At 35.9% G+C, this 24,778-nt stretch overlaps 1 protein-coding gene across 1 annotated transcript; it reads right to left on the bottom strand.

Annotated features, from left to right (window-relative positions):
* Positions 1-1,124: 1,124 nt before the first annotated feature.
* LOC123718215 (synaptic vesicular amine transporter) lies at positions 1,125-24,347 on the bottom strand. Its single transcript, XM_045674658.1, has 13 exons — positions 24,242-24,347; positions 19,312-19,447; positions 12,072-12,224; positions 11,398-11,530; positions 10,535-10,593; positions 9,515-9,636; positions 7,900-8,044; positions 6,847-6,948; positions 5,928-6,062; positions 5,302-5,393; positions 3,931-4,114; positions 3,520-3,653; positions 1,125-3,060 (listed from the first exon to the last, which is right to left on the bottom strand). Exons 2-13 carry the CDS (start codon positions 19,442-19,444, stop codon positions 2,995-2,997), a joined length of 1,458 nt encoding a protein of 485 aa, XP_045530614.1. The 5' UTR covers positions 19,445-19,447; positions 24,242-24,347; the 3' UTR covers positions 1,125-2,994.
* Positions 24,348-24,778: the final 431 nt, after the last annotated feature.

The raw sequence follows: 24,778 nt of genomic DNA on the forward strand, positions 1-24,778 counted from the left end.
CCGGGACTTCTCTTAACTTGTAGACTTGGAATACTTAGACCGGGGTCACGCGTCACGGGGTGGTCAATCCCCTGAAGAACAGAACGGAAACTCATTGGAGTGTGTGAAGTATGTTGAGAAGGACCACACCTTCCGTGGGTTATTGGATCATCCCTTAGAATGTGTCGGGGCATCCTACAGGTTTTTGTGTTGATGCTGCTACCCACCAAGGGGTTGGAATGGTGTTTAGCCTTAAAATGGTGTGTCGACGCCAACTTCATCCATTTGGATATGGTATGGCTACATGTAGGCTGTACAGGCTCCTCTGTAGCTAGTGGTTATGTGAGGGGGCCCAATCCGCGGAGACTACACTAGCGTAGGCATTGCATGGTCGGATACAGGCTTTGACAGTGTCACCTCGTGTCTAAGGGACATCTGAATCCTTCTATTTAGGAGGAAATAGAGGTGAGAGAGGACAAATGAAGCCAGCTTACGGAAGTACAAGCCACTATCGAGCGTCATGCATAGATATTTGACGAACTGTAGTCGCGGGAAAGTTATAAAAAAAACCCCGAACCTGAGCGAGAGCGAGAGCACCGGGATTATCCCTGGCAAAGCTTTTACTTGGAAGCCCCATTTCTGAAACCACCAACCCAGCAACTTGGTTGTGGTTGTGGTTTGAAGCCTGTCCATGCTGGCACCTCTGTCTTTGTGGGTGGTATCAAGAGCGGTGTCATCGGAATAGAGAGCTAGCTCCTCATTGGAAGCTTTCGTAATGTCGCCAGTGATTAGCATGAAAAGACGGACGGAGTCTTAAGGGACTCCGGCCCTCATGGGGCGAAGAAACAATGTTCCCTCTACCCGATACCGCCTGAGGAGAATTGAATTAACGTTAGCATAATTTTTACTCATATTACAAAATAAAATGTGTTTCTTTGGTAAAACGGGCATTTCTCACGATGGCGATTTAATTTTGTGTTGGATAGTTCAAAGAATTAACGAAGGTCCGATGGGGTACAGTCAAAATAAAACAAGAATTCAGTTCATATACCCACATTTTATTATTCTAATAAACAGGCACAATACATTGTTTTAAACTAAATAACAAGAATTACACAATAAGAAAAGAAATCTATAACTTTTAATATGAACAAAAAACCATTAAATGATAGACATTACTTTAATCTATTTCATTAACAATATACGGCAAAGACAACCACATTTATAGAGAAATAAAAAAAAACACCTTTTACACCAAGCATTCATTAATAATCTAATGATAAATTCCACAATATATATCACTAAAACTATCACGAGTTGCCGATTCCAGTATTCAATTTACGGTTTCAACACGGCGTCTACAAAGGTCCGTAGGTAAAATATGGGAACTAGGCGTATATAGACGACAAAATAGCTCTTACCTATTTAAATTTTTAATAAAATATTAATTATCTTCAAATCTATTATTACTACCATACACTTTCAGCGTTCGCTGCTTCTTAATCTAGATAATATATAAAAAACATTATAATATAGATATATTCAAATTTGATATAAATATTGTCATAATAAAACAAGTCTTGTATAATCTGTGGTAACGTTGAACGACAACAACTTTACACAGTTACAGTTTTTAGTGGTCTCTGTGGAATTAAATTTAAACCCAGTAGTTCTATGGTCGAAAGACTGCCCTTTGGGCGAATAATAAAAATATATATTTTTGGTTATTATTACTAGTAAATAAGGTCCATACCAGCTATTGTATTACAGATCTAAAATACAAATATGAATACATTATGAATTCGACTAAAGATAGCTACTTATGGAAGTATATGTGATTATTCAAATATCTACTTAAATGATTCATGTCGACGATATTTGACAATGAAATACTACGAAACATTTTGACAATTGACTTGTCAAATCAATTCTTCGATTTTGTCAATTGTCATATTTAATTATTTTAAGATTATGATATATTTTGATTAAAAGCTATACGAATATTACATACAATAGACATTTTATATGTTGATTATAAATTCTAATAAATGGTATAAAGTTGTGTTACTTCAAAAGTTATACGGCGTCATGACATTCATTCAGCAAAAACCGTCATAACGTTGAATCTAACAGATATAAAAGATTGTAACAGACCAAACTTCAACACACTTCTCCCTTTCTACTTGACGCAGCCATACGTAAATAGAAAGATTAAAGGTCACAGATTAACACAAGGAGTGCACGTTTAATCTGTCCGAGAAAAACACCACAATACCTAGCTCTTTCATTATTACCAGATAGAAAGGGACAGATATATTACATATCATGACTTTGTCGTTGGTCTGACAAAATAAAGGCAGCGATTTTTTAAGTTTAGTGAAACGATTGGCCATTAAATGATCTAACTTTTATCGATAATATATAGACGTTCTTTTGTTATTATGGATGAAATCGTTAAATGATTCCATCTTTCACCATTTGAGTTTTGTTTTGGCGCGAAATCATTATTTACATTAATGCAACGTTAATCTGTGCCTTACAGTAGTGAAATATAGTTCCATTACCTACGTTTCAAATGTCGCTATAGATACTAGGACTAATATTCAATATAATATATGAATATGATATATGTTACGTACTTGACTAGATAATATATTTAAATATTCTAATGCATTCATATTTGACAACTACAATTCCTATTTGTATACGTAACAAGCTTAAGGGTGGCATATACAAAATATTGCATCTTGGTCCAATTATTAAAACGTGCAAAATCAACGAGTGATTGAATTCTCAAAACGGGATAAAACAATATTGTCAAAGTCACATTTGCAATAAAAAGCGGTATATTTGTTGTAATAAGCTAATATAAAATTGGTCATAGCTGGCTACACTAGGAATATACAATCGTAAATACTCTTCGACGTCTAAAATTACTTCCATACCTCTGACAGATTAAATATAAATCGGGCGGGTTACAAGATGGCGACCGTGGGGGCGGACAAGATGGCCGCTTTATTCTTCATCCTCGTTTTGGTAGCTCACGTAGCGAACTGATGATTTCTCGCTGATAATCAAACTCTGAAATCAAAATATCACTAATATAGATATCGAAGTACACTGATAAAATAAATATACGGAGAGAAGACAGTGCGGAGTACTGCTAGCGTTAAAGGTACACTGCCACAGGGACCAAACTTTAAATTTGTTTTAGGTCAATTTTTTTTAGTATATTTGTTTGTTATGATTACTAATGTTATTAGGTATTATTATTAGGGCCTAAAATGTTGTTTGAATAAACGAATTTTCACGAGAAAAAAAGATAATTAACTCAACATAATATTACTCACTAGCCATAATTATTATTGTATAGGATAGATTTGTAATTCATGTAAAGTTGCACTATCTTTTGTGAACTTTTTTCTAAAAACATATATTGGTAGTTACTAAATAGAATTTAGACACAAGCGTTTTGTACTGTACCGTTTTCGAAGTCAAGTATATGAAATAAAAAATATTATTTTGGACTTCAGTTATCACCTGTTTCTCATTCATAGCGGGTGGCGAACGTAGTAGCAATAGGACCGGCGCATACGCAAAGTTGAGTATTGCGATGATTACCAACATCCACTCGAAACCAATACTGTTCACGAGCGTGCCGGAGAATGCGGGACCTGGGAAAATAGCAGATTTCTTGGAATTTACAAGTAATTTTTAAGTCAGATATTTTCCAAATTAAAAAAAGATCCTTCTTGATATTGCCGACCAGCTCTCATTGTTTGGCCGTCTACACCAGTTTTAAAGAATTCCCAAAAAACATCCAGAATTCATTTCACACCAAATAATTTACACAACTGTTAAATTTTATGTAATTAACTGAAATGAACATTGGGACGAAAATTTCCTTAGGTGTCCGGTTTTTTGGCAAGAGTTTATTAATAGTTGACATACCAACAGCATATCCCAAGCAGAACGCGGTGTCACCAATTGCATAGACCGATCCGTAAACTGCAGCATGACGAATATCAACCAAGAAACCCAATTCCGGCATCATGGAGGAATCGACCATGCCAATCGCGAAGCCGAGACCAGCGTTCGGGATTATCAAGTGTTCCAGCTTACGGGCCATTGGTATCTGGATATTGATAACAGTTGTCACATAAACGTAAGTAACAGATATAAAAAAAATATAGGTTTACAAAAATAATAATATCAGAAATACCATTAATGAATTTAACCCATTAAACATAGCTTTTTCATCCTCCGCTCTTTCATCTTTACCACATACTTAAATACAAAATTTTCACTATCGATTCAAAAGTAACAATCATAAACATCATCTCAACTTTCTAGTAGAGTACTCCAGAAAGTATTCATGTGCGATAGTAGTCCCATTATAGAATTTTAGAACTTATTAAGTTAAGTAGCCAAAATCATTTCATGAAGATTTCGCAGCCAACTAGCTTAATTAGCCGTTCAATTAACAGCCTAGCCTTTTAACTAAACGGCGCCGTTTAACTAACGGCCTCAAAGATATTCAGCTACAAAGTCGTTGCGTTTGTTACAACATTTAATAAACTGGCTGGCTGACTAGCATTAGGCTAAGGCATTACAATACAGTAATCATGTGAAAAATAAAAACAGAAAAATAAAAAATATGAAACATCTGATATAAAAGTATGTCTTAATAAGTTTCTTCTGTCATATAAAAGTTTCTTGTATACATGGCATAAATATATAGCAGAATACACATTATAATACTAGAAACTTTTATATGCAGCTATGTAATGAGGCAAAGGGCAGATACATGCCTACGTCTATTTCGTCCATTTTTGTGGCAAATACCTGACGGTGCCGAGATATTTTACCGGGGCTCAGATGTACTGCGGGTTGATATGAGCCACTGTCCACACATTATGTCTGCCCCATACCTCATACCTCACGCTACTTTACACATATGCTCTGGATTATAAGAAACTACATCTTTTTTAGTGGGGGCAAACGGGACGCCCATTTGGCCTGCCTTTAAGGGCTGACGAGTATACTCTTTCTTACAACAATTGGAGGTAGTATCTTCCAGGGAAGACCCCCCTCCAGGGAGTGGATTCCACTGTTCGTTAGTTCGCAAAAGAAAGTTTCTTGTGAAGCGAATCGTGGAAGACTTCCAGACATCAAGGTGATGCTGATGAAATATTGTATACATATTAAAGTACTCAATTAACCATTCCTGGAATAAAGGATTGCCTGGAGAGTTTTAACACGATTAGGCAGCCGATTTTCAGTTTTTTATTTCGTAAATTACATTATAATTAATTATATTACCAGAATGAGACACAATCCAATGATAATTAGTCCTGAACAGGCGGCAAGCCAGCGTCCCATTTTGTGGCCAAGAGGTCCGAAAAGGTTTGTCCCTAAAACACTTTACATTAATAAACAATATACAATTTGCTTAAATTTAAAACACATAAAAAACAGTGGCGATACAACCTTTTTTTAGGTCTGAGCCTCAGATGTGTTTCTGTTTTATGATAAGGATGACCTTATGTGCCTGACAGACGCCGTCATTTAGGTCTAATGCAAGCCGGTTTCCTCACGATGTTTTCCTTCACCGTTCGAGCTAATGTTAAATGTGCACATAGAAAGAAAGTCCATTGGTGCACAGCTTACCACCTCAGGGAGGAGAGTCACACGAAGAAGCCACTAGGCCAACACTGCAACTGTGCCCAGTATAATGATTTGTTTTCTCAATTTATCAACAACCACATTTATTAGGTAGGAGGCTTGCAAGGCCGGCTTTTCAAGATTTGGTACGCTCTTTCCTTGAAGGAACCAAAGTCGAATTACTTCAGAAATACTTCAGTTGGCAGTGGATTCCACATAGTAGTCGTGTGGCAAAAACGCTCAGTTAAGGAACGACGCCGAGGTGATACAGATGGAATTCTTACCAATCAAATAGCAGATGCTGGCAGGTAGGAACGCGACACCCTGCTGCCAACGACGTGCTTCCATTGTATCTGCCATCCAGATGGGTAGACTCGGCTCCAGCATAGCTATACCCACGTTCGCGAAGGTTATCGCTCCTGGAATTGATAAAATATATTGTATTTGTGTTGCTGACGCTCGCCTACTTCGGGTAAAGGTATTTCTAGAGAAATACATTATCCAAAATTTAAAAAATGAGTACGTTCTTAAGATTTTTGGCTTTACTAGCTGATGCCTACGATTATTAGCACTTCTGAACCATCTTGACACCTAAGGTATTCATATAGATGAACCTAATTTTAGTTACAATCCGCAGAGGCGATGATAACTTGGAGAAAATGATTGTGGTAATACAGAAGGAAAAAGATCTCATGGCCGTTCAGCAGCCAGATGGAACGATCAAGTGAAAGACACATCGTCCTATATCGCCCCATCGTGGATATTATTATTATTCACTTAAGCATTAAAAGTAGCGGATAAGACTTTTAGTTCTAGTAACTCTACGGTACTTTAAAGACAACCGTATGGAAAGGACCAAGAGGAAGAAGGAGAAGAGGGCGCCCCAAAAGAAGGTGGTTTGAAGAAATAGAAGCGGTAACAGGAAGCCAATGGAGAAATAAAGCCATGGACAGACTCAGTTGGCAAAAGCTGGTGGAGGCCTTTACCCGCGAAGGTTACGATCGACGGTGCTCAAGGTAGCTAAGATATAGAATATACAGGATAACAGGATAAATAAACAAGCTTTATTATTATAATTAACTCTAGGGTTACAAAGAAAGGAAAATTTAGTAAGTAGGTCTAATATTAAAATATTATACAAATTAATAAAACGGTTATGTGGGAGCTTTAGGATACCTTTGGAAGGTGATATAATTAAAATACCTGCAGCGACCAAGATGTATGGGTCGGTGATGAGGGCTTTCAGTGACGGCGGATCGGTTTCCTGACGCACAACTCCAGGCTGAAGGATCATAAGTTGCAGCACTGTGAACAGATTAATACACATAAGATATACAAAAACCCGTTCACGTTGTTGTATTCCAGCATCGGTCACTGGACACCTTGCATTGCGTACAGTATTTTCTCATAGTACTATCCGCGACTTGTCACGTTCAAAGATCTCTCGCCGGTGTCACGTTCTTATACAAATTGTTAAATGGTCATACATAATATTAACAGCTTCCTTAGAATATCGCAGCAGCAGCGCATAACTCCCGAGAAGACTCTTTGTATTGGAGAAGTCGCATGGGTCAAATTCTTTGATCATATATTTTTTCGATCTGTTTCGTCACACATACAATATTAAATTGATGAGTCTTTTTTCATTATTTTTTTAAAAATATTCAAATTGTTTTTGGTGATTAAAGAAGCTGGCCCCGTGAACTTTATCCTCATTTTTATACTTAGCCTACATTTTTAGTACATACCAACATCTGGAACACGTCCAGGTTGAAATGGACAAAAATAATTACAGAATGGCAACCACGCGATGGAAAAAGGAAAAGAGGAAGACAGAGCAAGAGATGGACGATATAAAGAAAATAGGAGGCACAAATTGGACAACAATAGCTAACATCAGAAAATAATGGAAGCAGCTGGAAGAGGCCTGTGTCACAGGACACGCTGATAACCCAAAACGGGTCAAGTTAGATTAAGTTCTTTTTTATGTAACTACAATAAGTGTTAATATTGTACTGTAAGCAATAAAGGCTTAAAAATATAAAGACATTTGGAACATTGCTATGCTACAATAAAAATTGTTTCTTTAAATTTTACTCTCAGCAAGAAGCTTCCTTACTTCAGAGTTCAGCGCTCACCAACATATTTTGTGATACATTTCTATTGATTTTAATCAATTTGCGATTCAGTTTATACGTTTCAATAGGCCAATACTGCTTCTTTGTTTGCATATAACAATATCACGTGTACACTTACATCCGTCTCCCAAAGCCAACGCTGACAGCATGAGGAAGGGCGCTGTTTTCCCGACAAACTCGTACATGAGTCCGCCAAATGGTGGTCCAATCAAAACGCCCAAGGCTAGACCTCCCAAAGCAATGCCCATTGCATTACCACGTTCCTGCAATTGATAATATTGCCTCGATATATGATGGAGTTTAACATGATCATAACAAGAGTCTCTCTATGCCTCTTTACATTTATTAATAAGTGGAAAACAACTATTATTGTCCTAAGCCTTGTCTTGTCTTTATTTTATCTACTAGTACAGATACCGGCAAACATCTTGAACAAATGTCCTTGCCAAAAGCGATTTTTAGATATCACTGGTCACGTGTCGATCGCGTGATTGGTAAATCAGTTGACGTTTGTGTCCCGCGCCGTGTACGATGAGCAAACTTTCCCCCACTCCCTTGTTTAATGCTCAAGAAGTTTGCCGGTATCTGTAGTCGTTGTTCTGATTTATAAATTTGTGATGTATTGTCTACTTAGCTAACGTTTTGCTGTCGTGTGTTGCTTTGTATGTTATTTTTATCAGTGAAACTCTTTTTGGATTATGTGTTAATTTTATGTTTTATTTTATAGAGATGTATCTGTCTTGTTTCGTAAATAAATAAATAGAGACTGAAGCTGTGGGGTTCCAGTGGAATTAGCTGGCACCTGGTAATACTCACCCGAGAGTTGGTGCTTTTCTCTCTTAACTAAGAATTAAAGTACGTTACCACATGTCACTTTAAATTAGCGGTTTAATTATTAATATACACAGTTTGTGTTAATATACATAATCCACACATTTTAATGATTTTAATGATTATGAAAAAGGTTACAAAACTGCCAAGTTTTGCTATGATACATTAATAATAATAATAATCAATGGCGCTACAACCTTTTTAGGTCTAGGCCTCAGATTTCTGTATCTGTTTCATGATTATTTGTTAATGGAATAGGCAAGTAGGTGATCAGTCTTCTGTGTCTGACGCACGCCGTCGACTATTAGGGTCTGAGGCAAGCCGGTTTCCTCGCGATGTTTTCCTTCACCGTTCGAGCTGATGTTAAATGCGCACATAGAAAGAAAATCCATTGGTGCACAGCCGGGGATCGAACCTAAGATCTCAGAGGTAAGAGATCTATGATATAATGCTAAGCATTAAAGAATTTTATATTTTATTTTTATGTAGACACACCCTATCAAAACCCGCCTTTTATGTATAGGGTGGGTGAATAAGGTTGTAATTTATTATACAACTGTGGTCTGCGGTTTCACCCGCAATAAATCGGGCGTTACACGTTCTATAGCCTAAAAATATACTTTTAAATCCCAAAATATTTTTATTAACATATAACACTTTTAATTTTTGTAGATACTAATGTCTTCTATAATACTGTAGTACATCACTTTGCTCTATTGTAAATAGTTTCCGCACCATGTAGAAATCTTTATTGGTCTTTTTCCTTGTACTGTCGTAATTAAATCCTTTTTTGTAAATATTCTACATCATCAAATATAATAAAGGATTCTAATGGTGAAAGTTTGGGAGCGTACTCAAAATATAATATTGGTGTAGCACAATGTATTTATCGAAAAGGATACCTTGTCATCTGGATATCGCTCAGCCAACATCCCCATACCCGAAACGGAAGAGCATGATGAACCAATGCCTTGCAACGCGCGGGCAATGAATAACACGCTGTAGGATCGGCCGAATGCAAATACTGAAAAAACATATATATATGTATATATATTTAAAATTTCAACAATAATGGAAGCCAGTAAGCGCCTATTGTTCTTCATTGTATAATAAATAAAACATAGTAACTCAAAGTCAAAGTCAAAAATCATTTATTCACATAGGTAACACAATGTACATTTCTGAACGTAAAAAAAAACAAAAGACTAAACATTTTTTTTCTATGTGCGCATTTAACGTTCGCTCGAACGGTGAAGGAAAACATCGTGATGAAACCAGGAACCAGTCAGGCACAGAAGGCTGATCACCTACTTGCCTATTCGATTAACAAATGATCATCAAACAGATACAGAAATCTGAGGCCCAGACCTGAAAAGGTTGTACTGCCATTGATTTTTTTTTTGTTTTATACACTACTATGATATATTAATAAATATGTTTTTTTATAAAATATTTTGTTCAATTATCTACAGGGATCTGCCCTACCACTATTGACGCTCTTGATGGCCCAATTTTAAGTGCAAATCCAACACTAAGAGACTTGAGTGGTCATTCGAACCTGTGTTGTCAGAGCAAGATTGAAGACGTTATTTTCATTTACTGTGTTTTGTACTCTTTTTCGCAAACTCTTTTAAAATCCTGTACTCTGAAAATACTCATTTGTGGAGTAGGACATATGCCACAAGAATTTCAAAGTCGTAATAGAAATTTCCTTATGTTGTTGGCACTAATGCTGCTGCTGAAAGGGTGTTATCACTAGGGAATGATTATTGGAGCAAAAAATTATCTGCCGTCTTAACAGTCAAATTTAATATGCAAAATGAAAGTTGTTCTCAAAGCAAAGTACTCTTTTGGAACAAAAAATAGTTGGTCATCTTTTATTATTATTGCCTCTAACATAGTCTTAATGATATGAAACTTACTTATCGTGGAGAGAAACATCAAGATGAATCCAGTGAACATGGGCACACTGTATCCAATTCTGAAAATGACATAGACATAGACAAAATAACAATAATCATAGAAAAAAGAGAGATGACACTTACGTACGTTACGGTACGTTTTATGTGTGTAATTCGGGTGTGTTGTGGTTGTAATTGGCCCTGGTTCAGCATTATGTTGAGGAGCAGACTGTACCACAGCGCTGATCATACTACTACCACAGCAACTAGTTTAGTCAGTTCATATACTATAGCAAGATTCATGTGATAATTTACAGAATCAACATTGATAATTTAATAACTATGACTATTTAATAACTATGGTTTAGTGGTTGGTATACGTGTCCGAATAAACCCAACTTCGATTTATAGATAAGATAATTAATAACAAATAAATATAGTTTCGTGATAGTGCGTTCACGCTTTCGCTTTTCTCCTAATAGCTAATTCCTATCGATTTTTGTCAAGGCAAATTATAAAAGCAATTCTCAATTAAATCCCCTGAAATTACATACTTTTTATACCTGAACATTCTAGTATTGTCTTTTGTTATAGCTGTTATATATATATATATATATGTATATTGTTTTTTGTTAAAACTGTGATACTTTTGATATTCAACACCTTTTGTCTTCAGTCACCGTGACCACGCACGCTGTAAAGCACGCTAAACGTCGGAAAAAATAAATTAAATTTAAAATTGTCAATAAATATAAGTTTATAATAATAATCCTCTACCTCACGCAAGAAAGACGGCGCTACATGCTGCGTGGGAGTATCCCCCTTTTACGTGGTATCTATGTTCCCACCACAAAGAGACTTGATAATATAATGGAGAAATTTACTTGTGGGTAAGAGGTCCTACGAATGGGTTAGCTATTAGTTGCACTATAGCTTTGCTGGCGAACATGACTCCGACGGCCACTGTCTCGTGTATCAGCTCCTGATGCCGGGCCTCCTTCTGGGCTGTGATGTTCACTGTGAAAAAATATGTCTAGCCTAAAGAAGCTGAGCTATCCTATTATAAAAGACAGAAAAGACATTCACGATTCCCAAAAATGTATTTGTCCATTCGTCTACTACTGATGAGGACAAATATATTTATATATCTTTTTGTCAGTTACTTGAAGAAGTCATGTGGAACATGGTGTAATGGTTGCTTACGAATATTGTGTAAAACAGAAAACTTGGCGATTAAAAAGAGTGACTTTTTGATCTTCTCGTCCGTTCTACGGCCTTGATTTTGAGAACTGGAAGTAAATGTAAAGTTAGAAGCATTCAATATGCATTTCTTTTAACAGATTGAGATGTTTCTTACGATTGTTCTTGAGTGTATAAAGTTTTGAATCGATAGTGAAAATTTTGTTTTTGAGAAAGTGGTTAAAGATGAACGGGCTGATGGAAAAAAGTGTTGGGTTTCGTGCTCTTTGGGTAGCTTTTATGTCGATTCGCGCTGTGTACATGTGGTTTGCAAAAAAGAAAATTGCCACTAATTAAATAAATTAATCATATTACGTACTATGCGTGACATTCTCCAGTGGCACGCTGGTGACATTGAGGCAGGGGCAATAGGGTGCAGTGGGTGGTACAGGTGTGGTGATGTCTTCCAACGCCATGGATAGGGGCGCGTCCGGATGTTGAATGTCGTATAGGAACTCCGGGATTATTGGCACTGAAAAATAGAAATTCGATAAAGATTATGATTGATGTGGGCCTTAGTATCCGGCAGCTGTATCCAGGATGCTCCCTTCCCTCGGTATAATGACAAATAAAAAAAACTGCTGGGGCCCGAAGCTACTTAACACTGTGAGCAAACTATATTGAACTTGCGTAACCATATTTTGTTGGATTTTATGATAATGAAGGCTATCATTTTGTTTACTTTGCATTTCGTTGCATGCGCAGAAAGCCTTTCGAGCACTTTCGAGCAACCTCTGTGAGAAAAATGCAAAAATACATAGTTATTTAGACAAAGTTAAGTTAAGCAAACATGAAAAATAAAAAGTGTACATGAATCACGATAATTTAAGATCAGTCTCACGTCATTTAGTAGTTTGTACAGAAGAGATTTAAATGGAGATAGAGAAGGAGCTGAGGGAATAGCAATGCATAGCCTAATTGCAGATACCAGGATAGGTTTTGCCAGGAAATCGTTTTCTAATATGATTTGTCATTACAGTTACATTGGGATTAAATTTTAATAAAAATAACAAAATAAACAGTATTTACAATTTTCTTAACCTACATAGTAATAATGAAAATAATTAACAAAAAGAAAATTAAAACAAATTAAAAAATCTTGGTCCTTGTGGCGCTGGCAGCAATTCCTCACTGTAATACGATACTAATTGGTTGAGCGAGGAAAGCACCAGTTCTGGGTTCACCGGTACTACGAGTACCACTAAGTGGGGAAGCAGGGGTTCAAAATAAGGAATGGTGAACCATCCCTGCAAGTACTGGACCAGATCTCCCCTAGCTATTTAAAAAGCGTATTATTTTTTAACTCAATTATTTTTTTACAATTGTTTAGTAATTAATTAATTATAATTATTAACGTGAACTGTTAATACAGAGATCGTGCGTTCCATTCCCGGCTGTGTTCTATTTAAGAATACAATATTCTTAATTGACTCAGTTTTATATGCTAACGACTTTATCGTTAAACCAGTATATACATGAAACTTGAGAATTCATGAGCACTTAGCACATCCTTATCTTAGCGTTCCTAATGACAAACTAAGTGTCTAAGTAATTATTACTGCTAATACTATATTATATGTATGAAAAAATTTCTACTGAACAAGCCTTTATATGACTCTCAGGTACCTGCATTATTGTAGTGAAACTTCTTTATTGGCGTTGGAAAAAAATTGCCGTCATCTTTTTGTTGTCCCTACCACGGTTGATTCGAAGAGATTTGAAACCATTAATAACAAAAATATATAATAATGATAACAATGATAGTAATAAATATATTACAATGAATTAAATTCTGTAATAATCTTGTAGAAATAAGGTAAAATGAAATAATTGCATTATTTGTATCTATGATAATAAAAGCCTTTTGTTAAACTTTATCTAATTTAACTTTATTTAACCAATTTCTTTAAAGTTGCATATAGTAGATAATTTTTCGAAAAATAAGGTCATAAAGAAGTTTCACTCACGTGTGTACAGTACACGCACACATTTTTATTAACAGTGACTGTACGAGCCAAGGCTGTACGGTGACTTTTGTACGGCTATATGTGTAAAAATTTCGATAAATTTCTTCATGTAATCGTTCGTTGGACTCATAGGCAACGATATATCGAGGCAAATATATTTAAGCTTTTTTAAAAGGGACAGGCTCATCTGATAAGTGACACCGCCGCATGGACTCTCATAGTTCTTGAATGGAGTCGAATTGGTTCGGAAATACTTCCGTGAGCATTTCACATAATAGAGCACAGCAACAAGATACCCTCAAACGCTGAATTGTGGATTCACGGACGTCGGTAGCGAAAGTAATATTGTTATTATTAGATACGTAATCCCGAAAACAACTTTAATTTCTAAAGATTAAACATTCGTTTGGTATATGAAGTTTTTTCTACCTGTCATATTCTAATGTCAAATATGTACGCAACTCAAGCAATAAATTTCAATTTAGAAAAAGGATGCACCAGGAAATAAATATTCGGATTTAGAATTTTAATAGGGATGGGACTCGTTTGTTTTTCAATACTCTTTATTTGCATGAATTTATGTTCTAATTTCAAAAGTGTGCTTTATTTGTTATAAGCAAAATAATTTTGAATTTAGAAAAGGAACATTCGAATATAAATATTCTATTTTGGAATAGTAATATTATATTCGAAATTATTTGACACCTGCTTTTCATGTTAGCTATAGGTACAGATAACAAAAAAAAATACTTAGCCATATTTCATTTTGCTTTGTCTAAATATGATTTGGCCAGTTATAACTTCATATAGTAAGGGCTTATCTACTACGATGGAATATTGACAGGTTGATTATTGTATTACAAATTAATTCCTGTACTAAGCCTGACCATAAGTACCTATGCCTTTATCACATGACGTCACACGATATTTTCACCCCGAATTCATCGCCTAAATTTTGCCTGTCTATTTTCATTCCCGAAATATAAAGAATTTTGTAAATTATGAACCAAGACATGCGCCATGGTTAAAAATTTAGTTAGTCAGTTACCGAATAAAATAACACGGTACTAAGTTGAAAGTTACTGGAGAACGACTAGAGTTACGCGATCATTACGTGGACCTGTTCTTAAGTCCTCCATAGTAGGAAATACAACAGTTCAACCATCGACGACACTATGACGTCATATACACGGAACACTGCAAACAATACAACCTAATTTAAAAAAGGAAAATAAAATCCTTTAGCAATATTCGAATTTGGAATGAAATTCAATTTATCGACGTGACATCACTAGTAATCAGCTGTCATAACCAGCCAGCCACTCCAAATCGAATATCGAAAGCGTTCGGGAAATCGCGCCTCTTTTGAAAAATACATGGCTGGTTATAAAATGGTTCGAAATTCAAATTATATTTTTTTTAATTTTTTTTGTCTATGCTGTCATTTAACGACACAATATATAGAAACTTTTTATTGTTTAGCAACTATCAAATGTATGGAAATACTTAATGCATATACTGTAGGACCTAAAGTAATTTATCATCTCTAAATTGTTTTTAAAATTAAATTGGTCTATCAGATGCTTCTATAAAACGATTGACTTGAGCATTGATGGTGAAAAGTGCAGCACGGTGTGATAAAAGAGGGCGAGAAGAGGATATGATAGGGTATGCTTAGGTGGTTTGGCCATAAGCCATATTGGTAAGTATTGCAGTACCTCGAGCAATCGAGGACATACTAGGGAAGGAACAGGTGAAAAATACCTATAAACAAGTCTGGCATATCATGAAAGTGTATGAAGGTCCATGGAGATCGTTCTCTGCCTACCCCTTCGGGTATGTCATTATTTGATAAATATAATTATGATCTCATGTAAAATATTAAATTGACAATGTTATTTCTTTATTCAGCCCAATTCAGATTTATTTTTCTTTACATCTGACAGCTGTCAGTATCACGAATTAGAACCTTTTTCGTATGTTTCGTGATAATTTTGTAAAACTTCTTAGATTGATTTTAAGGCTGTTTCCTTACGATGTGCTGCAGACCTTGGAACTCAGGGATATAATCCAAAAGTTCTCTCAATTCACGAACTCTATTAGGAACTATATTCAGTGCAGACTAAATTTGATTCGAGTGAAAACTAGATCCAATTTGATTAGTGACTCGCGCGAACTTCATCAAAAAGCGTAGTGATGTTCCACTGACGATAGTTTTAGAAAACCGATTTATTTGTACTGGTTAATGGTACTTATTTAATTTTAAGTATCAGTATGTTGTCAAAATAACAAAAAAATTAAAGGAGGCCAACGGGCAGGAAGCTAAACTGATGTTAAATGCTGCCGCCCATGGACATACTATCAAAAGTCTCGCAAGTATCTTGCCACCCTATTCTTCAACAGAACAGAGAGAATCGGGCAGGAGGTTCTCCTGATGTTAAGTGATACCGCCCGCCACCCATGTACGCTCACATAGCCATAAGGCTCACAAGTTCCAGCATATTAAGAATTGATACTCTCTTTCTTGAAGGGCCGGAAGTAGTTTTGGGTAGGAAATACCTCATTGAGCAGCTGGCTCCATACAGTGGTGGTGCGTGGCAAACTTTTCATTAAAAAACGCTCGGTTGTAAAACGACGGACATCGAGGTTATACGATGATTAGACTAAGGTGTGTTATTAGGTTATGTAAGGAAACTTAAGAAAACTGTTTAGTTTATTTAAGATTAGAGTTCTACTTTCAATATATTATTAATATAAAAAGTGACATTTAAAAACTCTGGCCTTGGCTTGGCATCAGTAACTTTCAAAAAACATTATTAAGTATTATTTTATAAAAAATCAAACACAGTCAAAACAAATATAATATATAAAGCTTTAATGGATAATAAACGTTTAACAGCTACCCATTTTACGTTAAACATAAAGTTATCGATAAGGGCACATCACTAGCGCTTCCTTTGATGAGGCGTTTAAGTGAGTTTCACTTTGATCTCGCCGCTCTGCAAATTGACTTGCTTCCGGCCACAGTTAAAATACGTAATATATTTTAATAGAACCTGTTACTATAGAAATATAGGGCACATTTCTGTGTCTGTCTCGTTTCAATGACACAATAAAAATACACACACCTCTGACTCACGTCTCTTTCTTTCAAATTGTGTTTACGCTGTGATGAAAAGGAACACGATAATAACGTACAATTGACGTCACTTATGACCCCTAGACGTCCACAGGGAGTGTCCTTCGCGTTCGGTCTTGAGGCTTGTAATTCACCTGGCTCCAAGTCTTCTGACTCTCTTTGCCTCTGCAACTGCTGCGTTTGCTTGGGACTGCCAAGCTTTTCAATTCCTTGCTAGATCTCTTGGGAGCCTATCCATTCCCACTTGCATCGCTTGATCTGCTGGCTTATCGGTGTTTCTCGGCCGCACACCCAAAGCTCGTCAGAGAACGTATAATTGTATTGTAAAGTTCAGTCCATGATTTTCAGGACAAATTTTTCACCAAATTTTCATCCACACAACGTGCTTCTCATCACGTCGTGGAGAAGGAGAAGGAGTTCAAGGAATCAATTATTGAATAAATAAGGCACTTGCCTATCTACCATATAGCGACAGCAAAATGTATTTTACTTCGGCCATATAATGCAAAGAGGCGATGAGAACTTGGAGAAAATGGTCGTGGTAATGCAGAAGGAATCCAGACAGAAACTGGAGGAAACATATACTACGACGCACAGACATGAGGTGCCGATTGAAAAGAGAAAAATAAATAAATAAGAAAAACGTTTCAAAAGCGTGGTAAAATAGATGTACTTACATAACTGTGGGAGCGCAAACATAGTGTCAAGGTGAAAAAAAAGCATTTTTAACTCATCAAAGCTAAACTTCATTTTGTTTGAAACCAAGTTTTGGCGTAGCATTTTCAACTTTTTAGAGAAATCCCTAAATCCTTTTTCTTTGATCCTTTGTAAAAGTTTTTGAAAAACCGTAAATTATTTTATTTTATGAACGGACATTGTCAGTGTTTGACAATATACTGTTCCAGAGAAATATAAATAAAATCCGTGGAGCTACAATCTTTTTAGGTCTGGGCCAGAAATCTGTTTCATGATCATCTCAATCTAATATACATGTAGATGATCAGCCTTCCTGTGCTTGACACCCGTCGTTTGGGTCTAAGGCAAGCCGTTTGCCGTTTGATGTTTTCCTTCACCGTTGGAGCGAAATGAGCAATAGAGAAGTCCATGTGTGCAGCCCGGGGTTCGCTACCTCAGGATGGAAGTCTATAGCCACTAGACCAACACTGCTCTACAGATATATATAAATTGTACATTCATAATACACAAATATACAGTATAATAATATTAATTAACACAGATTCCTATCACGTCGTGCTCTTAAAAAACCTTGTACACAAATTCAATCAATGACTTAACCTCCAATAAATTCAATTTCCATCATGCCATTTTTTTTTAGTATAGCAAACGCTCCTATAGGACGCCAATAAAGGGCAGTCATAAAGGTTGTATATCCCACGACTACACCGTCGATTGTGGAGATCCGTAGTTCGAAAAATAAAGAGTCTTGTGAAGCGGACCATGGAAAACTTCCAGCCATCAAGGTGATGCTGATAAAAGTTAACACGGCTGGTACGGAGTTGAAACGAAGCATGCAGCAACCCAAACAATTCTTCAAAACATCCTCCATAGTTCACTTTGTATATATAGACTTTTTAAGTTTTATAAATAAAACAAAAGTTTTATATTCCCTATACGGTAATAGACAATTGTACTATAAACACGGAATTGATTAGAAGGCGGGAGAAAAATCGTGGAGCACTAATAAATAATTCATGAAGCACTTGTCCGATTGGCCGCCATTTTGTTTATCTGTGGCTTCTTCGCGCGTTAATGTAGGCTGTAGATTCGATTTTTAATATGACAATGAATATTGTCTATCTTGTAATAGTTTTTAATATCGAAGATTGGAGGATCGTTGAAAATAATATCGCTTGCATATGAGATATTGAAGAATCAAGTTAATTGTCCCAAGCTTCTACCAAAATTCCACTCGAATCACGTCGACGTCTGCCGTGACAAAACTGAGCGTTTTTTAAGGCAGTTTTTGCAGCGCACCACCACTATGTGGAACCAGCTACCCATCATGTATTTCCGAACCAATTTGACTAACGGTCCTGTAAGAAAAGAGCGTACCAATTCTTGAAAGCTGGCAACGTATTTGCGAGCCTTGGCAATGTGAGTGTCCATGGGCGGTGGTATCACTTAACATCGGGTAAGTCGGTTAACACTTTGAAATCAATTTTCCATTTTTTTTATATCTCCATGCTGCCAGATATCCATGATTAATTAAAGCTACACGCGACCCTAAAATCAGTAGCGATATTGAGGCTATGGGAAGTAGCAATGGTTCACACGAGGCCTTCTAGGAAGCGATCTAGAGTGCTCCCCACCACTGCCCCAATATTGCCTATTTTAGGACCGTGTGCCAACCATTCCATTCAACAGTAAGTCATCCAAATCTGGATAATTCCAGTCGTTCATTCCTAAATTACAATTTCAAATTAAAAACTTACCAACAGTGGTGAGAAGCATGTTGTCGAGGAGCAGGGCTATGGCGACAATCACCAGCACTAGTTTGCGGGACTCGCGCATGGCGGCGATGCGCGCGCGCCACCCCATACCTAAGCCGTCCGATGCGGCGCCCATGGTCTGTAAAAAAAGATTTGCAATAAATTTTTGAAGTTATCAGCTAATGAAACCATCTCAACCGTCATCAGCAATATTCGCGCCTACTCAAGAAAACGCTCGCGTCCAGCGTTGTTTTTATTTCCGTCTTTTCAGCTCGCCAGCCAGTGGACTGTCAAATTATTATTTAAATTAAAATCTAGTATCTGAATAAACGATGGGATTTTTTGGTCACTTACACTTAACTACAAAGAAGTATAACATATAAATCTACTAGCTGCCCCCGCGAACTTCGTTTCTCGTTAATGTGGTTTTAGTTAGCCTTAATACCGTGACACGAAAGAATAATTTCACTGTATTATCGTCACTATAATTTGAGTTTGATTTACACTTCGGTCTAAGTAACACGTGGTTGGCTATGCTAACACCAAAAATTAAAAAAGTTTATACTTTAGCCTCAATAACACGTGGTAATATTGAATTGTAGCTTATATGACACATTTGTCGGTTTACCATAGCAGTGCCATCTATTGATCACTTACTCAATCCAGTCGAAAAGTATCGACATTTGTTAGAATCTTTTGGAGTTAACAGATAATTGTGACGGTCAATTAATTATAGACAAATAATTTGCAATAAAATAAAATTGCCACTATAATCAAAGATCTAAGCTATCCTATCTCTTAAGTTGGACCAGACTGCTCACGGTGTGCCAATTTAATTTAAAATCGTTTAAGTAGTTTAGGAGTCCATCGCGGACAAACATCGTGACAGGAGATTTATATATATTAAGATGTATATAAAAATGGATACCTATTTCCCTTGGTCACGATTTCGCTAATTCTTTTTTTGTGGTGTTTTTTATTGCCCGGAGAAGGTTCTTATGAAACAAACAAATAAGAAAATAGCGCGGAGTATTAGAAAATTTAAGAATACTTAACCACCATATCAACATTTTTTTCTGTGCATAGCGCTTTTACAATTCAAACTTTTGAAGAGGATGTAAGAAAAATGAATATCGTTTAAAATAATGCTTCAATCGGAGTTATTATATTGATAAAATACATATAAAATCCATGTTTTTCACATGTCGCCTGTTCCGATGTATACCAACAAACCTATTTATATACGCCAGAAAAACAATCAAAGAATGTTGTATATCATAAAGCATTTTTAGTTAATTATACTATTATTATATTCGAAGTCAATAATCATACTTAAGACGGGACAACGTCTGTCTAGTCCGCTAGTAGATAATAAATAAATAAGTACAGCAAGTCTGTACCAAGAGACCTATGTTATTAGGCCAGACGGTGGGATTATCTCAAAGCCATCGGGCTGGCTCACCACGAACATCAAGGACTTGAAGGAGGATTCCCCACATCGAGAGGAAGCGAGAAATATTTAAATCTGTTTCAAACCGTTAATAATGTAAATTGTCATTTCACTGTATACGCTTGATAATCTATGAATGGCGCCAATAATAGTAAAATAAAATAAATAAAGCAGCCTTTTTAGGTCAGAGCCTCAGATTTCTGTATCTGTTTCATGATCTAATAGTCATGGGGATCAGCCTCCTTTGCATGATACAAGCCGTCGACTATTTGGGTCTAAGGCAAGACGGTTGCAATGTTTCACCGTTTGAGCGAATATTAAATGCGAATATAGATAGAAAGACACCCGGGGAGCGAACCTATGATCTCAGCGATAAGAGACGCATGAGAAGAGGAAAATTTAAAAAGCACACGTAATTTTATTTTCTAGAATGATAAATCACCGATTTAACATTTCAAGATTTCTATTCATTTAAATATTCGTAATGACAATTGACAAGACGACGCCATTTCGTGAAAGGACTCATTAGCGCGCCAGTTTCCTGTCGCCATTTTGATTTCAATGGCTCGGCACCCTTTATTTTAATTATTGCAATAGAGCACTGACAAATTGAGATAGAAAAAGGAATTGAGAAAATTTAATCACCAAAATTTGTGTGAATAATTCTTGAGAGAATATTTTGATTAGTTTTATTTATAACTGACTGATAAAGTTTATTCTTTCTATTGAAATGAAGACATTGAAACGTTGATTCTCTTTAGACGTTTGGGGTCAAAGAAGTGGATGTTAAAGCGTCATTTTAGTGAAATCATTTATAGATATAGATAATTAAATACGTAATAAATTTTCATTAGAATGATGAACTACAAGTTCTCAACAAAATTTAGGACACAACTAATAACAACACAGCACTGTAATTATCAGTTCTTTTTATTATTATTATTGATTCAGCAAATTATTATTGAAGTGAAACTTCTTTTTCGGTGTTGGAAAAAAAATATACCGTCACATTTTTCAGTTACGCGTCACGCGCCATCTTCTTGTCCCTACCACGGTTGATTCGAAGCCATTAATAACAAAAATCTATAATAACGATAACAATGATGTAATATGTAGTAATACGGTAAAATGAAATAATTCTTTAATTATATTTTGAGGTTTCTTATTTAATTTTGTTGCTAGCTTATGTTCATAAGGTTCATATTTTCTTGTATAATTTTATGCTTACATGTTATTTTGGAATTTATAAATGATTAAAAAAACCAGTGGCGCTACAACCTTTTAGGGACCCTCAGAATCACAAGTACGCGGTCAGCGTGAAGCACGTTGGACTAAGGTCATTCACCAAGTGTTAAATGCGGTCATGGAAAGTCCATTGCCACAACTGGAGTGACCGCAAAGACCAGTACTGCTCTATGTTGTCAATCAACCACCAAAACCTCTCCATGAGTGAAGCTCTTTTGAAAACTCTAACGAAAATGATTGATAGACTGAATCTTTTTAAGATTTTGATGTGGGACCAATATTTTTGTTTTTAACATGTGAAAAAGAGGATTTTACGGCAATTTGATGACCTGAAAGAAGGGAAAGTGCGGCGTTGGAGGATTGCCTGGAAAGCTTAAGCAAACGTATCCATACTAAGATGGATATAAGTTAAAACTCTTTCTTACTGTAGAGGTGCAGGAAATTTAGGAAAACTCCCACTGGTCGAGTGGCGAGTGAGGCCAATAGCCTACTGATCAAGGCACTGAGGCCGAAGACAGGGGGAGTGAAGAAACTTCCTTCAGGACCTTCAGAAAGAGGAATGCATGATGAGGAATGAATGGTGATGAATGAAGGAGAATTTAGGGGCACTTTTCAATTGTTTTTTTATCTACGAGGGGGCAAATGGACAGGAGATGATAACATGATAACTTGGATTTTAGCGTAACCCATAACGAGCATGCTTGATGTCATGAAATTTGATGAAGTGGTATGACGGGACCGTAAAGTAGATACATTTATATATGTACTTTACCACTTGCTGATTTGTTGTAATGATACAGTTTATATGTCACTGGCCTTAGTATATATATATATATATGTTAATGATTTAAATATGTTCGACGTCCTGGTGGGCAGAAAAACTGTGAACAGTTTGTGTTTCCACCACACCAACTTCCTTTATATTAAGATCATTTATACAATAAATAAAAAATAGCTGATCACACTCACACTGCTAGAGGGTTCGCGAGTGCGTTGCTGGTCTTCAAATGTGTATCTATATTAAAATTGTGTGACTCTTATTTTCGCACAATAATTTCAAATTTAACTCAACTATTTGGTTTACAGCAGTGTTACCCAACGTCGTTCTTACGCCCCGCCCCTCAGGGGGACAATAGTGTTAAGGGGGCTATTCAAAAATATAATAAATTAATTTGGAATTTGTATATCACTTTTTATTATATGTTTTGAAAATTTACTAACTGTTTTTCATTTACAATTTCCTAGTAATTCCTTCTTAGAACCTATAATGTAAGTTTCTGGAGTGTACAATTAATTTATTTTTATATAAATTATGTTGTATAAAGGAAGGAGGCCTTATATTTGAATTGAAACTTCTTTGTCGGCGTTGGATAAAAAATTACCGTCACATTTTTCCGTTACGTGTTTTTTTTTCTTGTCACTACCACGGTTGATCGGAGAGATTCGAACCCATTAATAACAAAAATATATAATAACGATAACAATGATAGTAATAATTATATTACAATCAATGACATTCTGTAATAATCTTAGTAGTAAGGTAAAATGAAATAATTGTATCATTTGTATTCGTGTCTATGATAATAAAAGCCTTTTGTGACACTTTATCTAGTTTAACTTTATTTAACCAATTTTTGTAAAGTTGCATTTAGTAGATCATTTTTCGTAAAATAAGGTCATAAAAAAGTTTCACTTCTTACGTGTGTTCACTAGTACACGCACACATTTTTTTAAATGACTAAGATGAGTGACACCTTCTCCTCATCTAGTACTCACCGCCTATTTCTAACAGCTAGTCTATACAGCCCTAATTTTGCAGAACCCTCCATCAGGTAAGGCGATTCACAGAGATAAAATATGATGCTTTTGGTAACTCATGACTAATTAGAAAAAAAACTTTTAAATCCATTTTAGAGTATATATATACATGAAAACTATATCAGAATCATTAATTCTTGAAATATAATTCGCTGAACGGAACAATTTTTGCCGCAAATTGAAATCACTGACATCGTAGCAAAAACGATCATGGCGCTTACGCCCTTTTGTGTTTGGGCTTTGTTTTTAAAGTAATTCACGTTTAACTTCGATAAATACATTTCAACGCTTTGATGCTAAAATGGCTGATACCGTATCAAAATACTTCTAATATTATTTAGTTCTTTACTAAATAAAATATTAAATTAAATTTCCGAGTTTTACCGAAATAATCTAAAATTAAAATATTAAAATACTTACCCTAAATATACTCGGAATACATCACGAGTACAGGGACGTCCGCTCAGCGCCGCGTCTAAAGACGGACTGAGCGTTGCCTCACACTCAAAATATAGCTTGGAATGCAGACCACAGAACAAGAGCTACGCTATATATCAATCCACCCCCTTTATACAACAAACGTTCACGGAACGCGGGGGATGAGGGAGGCCTTTCGCCTGGTCGACCCTTATCAGAACCCTGATAACGCCAGCAAAAAGATTGCGACCTTATTACAACGGACAAAGGTTGAAATTGAAATAATACATGAGATATATCCTCATATAATTTTAAGATATACGAATATAGATCTTATTGTAGCGGATTAAGGTTGATTGTGATTTAAGTAAGAATATAGAGCTACAGGTTTTCGATAAGTTTTCAGTAAGTGACGCATGGGGGCTGATGGATAATGTCATGATGAATTTTCGCAAATGAGCCGTGTCGTTTGTGGTTTCTTTGTTGGAAATTTGAAAATGGAATTTAAAATTGGCGGCAAAAATATTTTTCATTAGATTC

Source organism: Pieris brassicae, chromosome 14 (genome assembly GCF_905147105.1).
Source record: "Pieris brassicae chromosome 14, ilPieBrab1.1, whole genome shotgun sequence".
Classification (NCBI taxonomy): domain Eukaryota; kingdom Metazoa; phylum Arthropoda; class Insecta; order Lepidoptera; family Pieridae; genus Pieris; species Pieris brassicae.

Excerpts from the sequence above, each read along its gene's own strand:
- LOC123718215 (XM_045674658.1), bottom strand. The coding sequence starts at position 19,444 with ATGGGCGCCGCATCGGACGGCTTAGGTATGGGGTGGCGCGCGCGCATC. Across the intron at positions 6,949-7,899 it reads GTTGGCTTTGGGAGACGGAT|TGCTGCAACTTATGATCCTT; the intron begins GTAAGTGTACAC and ends ATCTGTTCACAG. Across the intron at positions 3,061-3,519 it reads CCGCTATGAATGAGAAACAG|AGTTTGATTATCAGCGAGAA; the intron begins GTGATAACTGAA and ends TTTTGATTTCAG.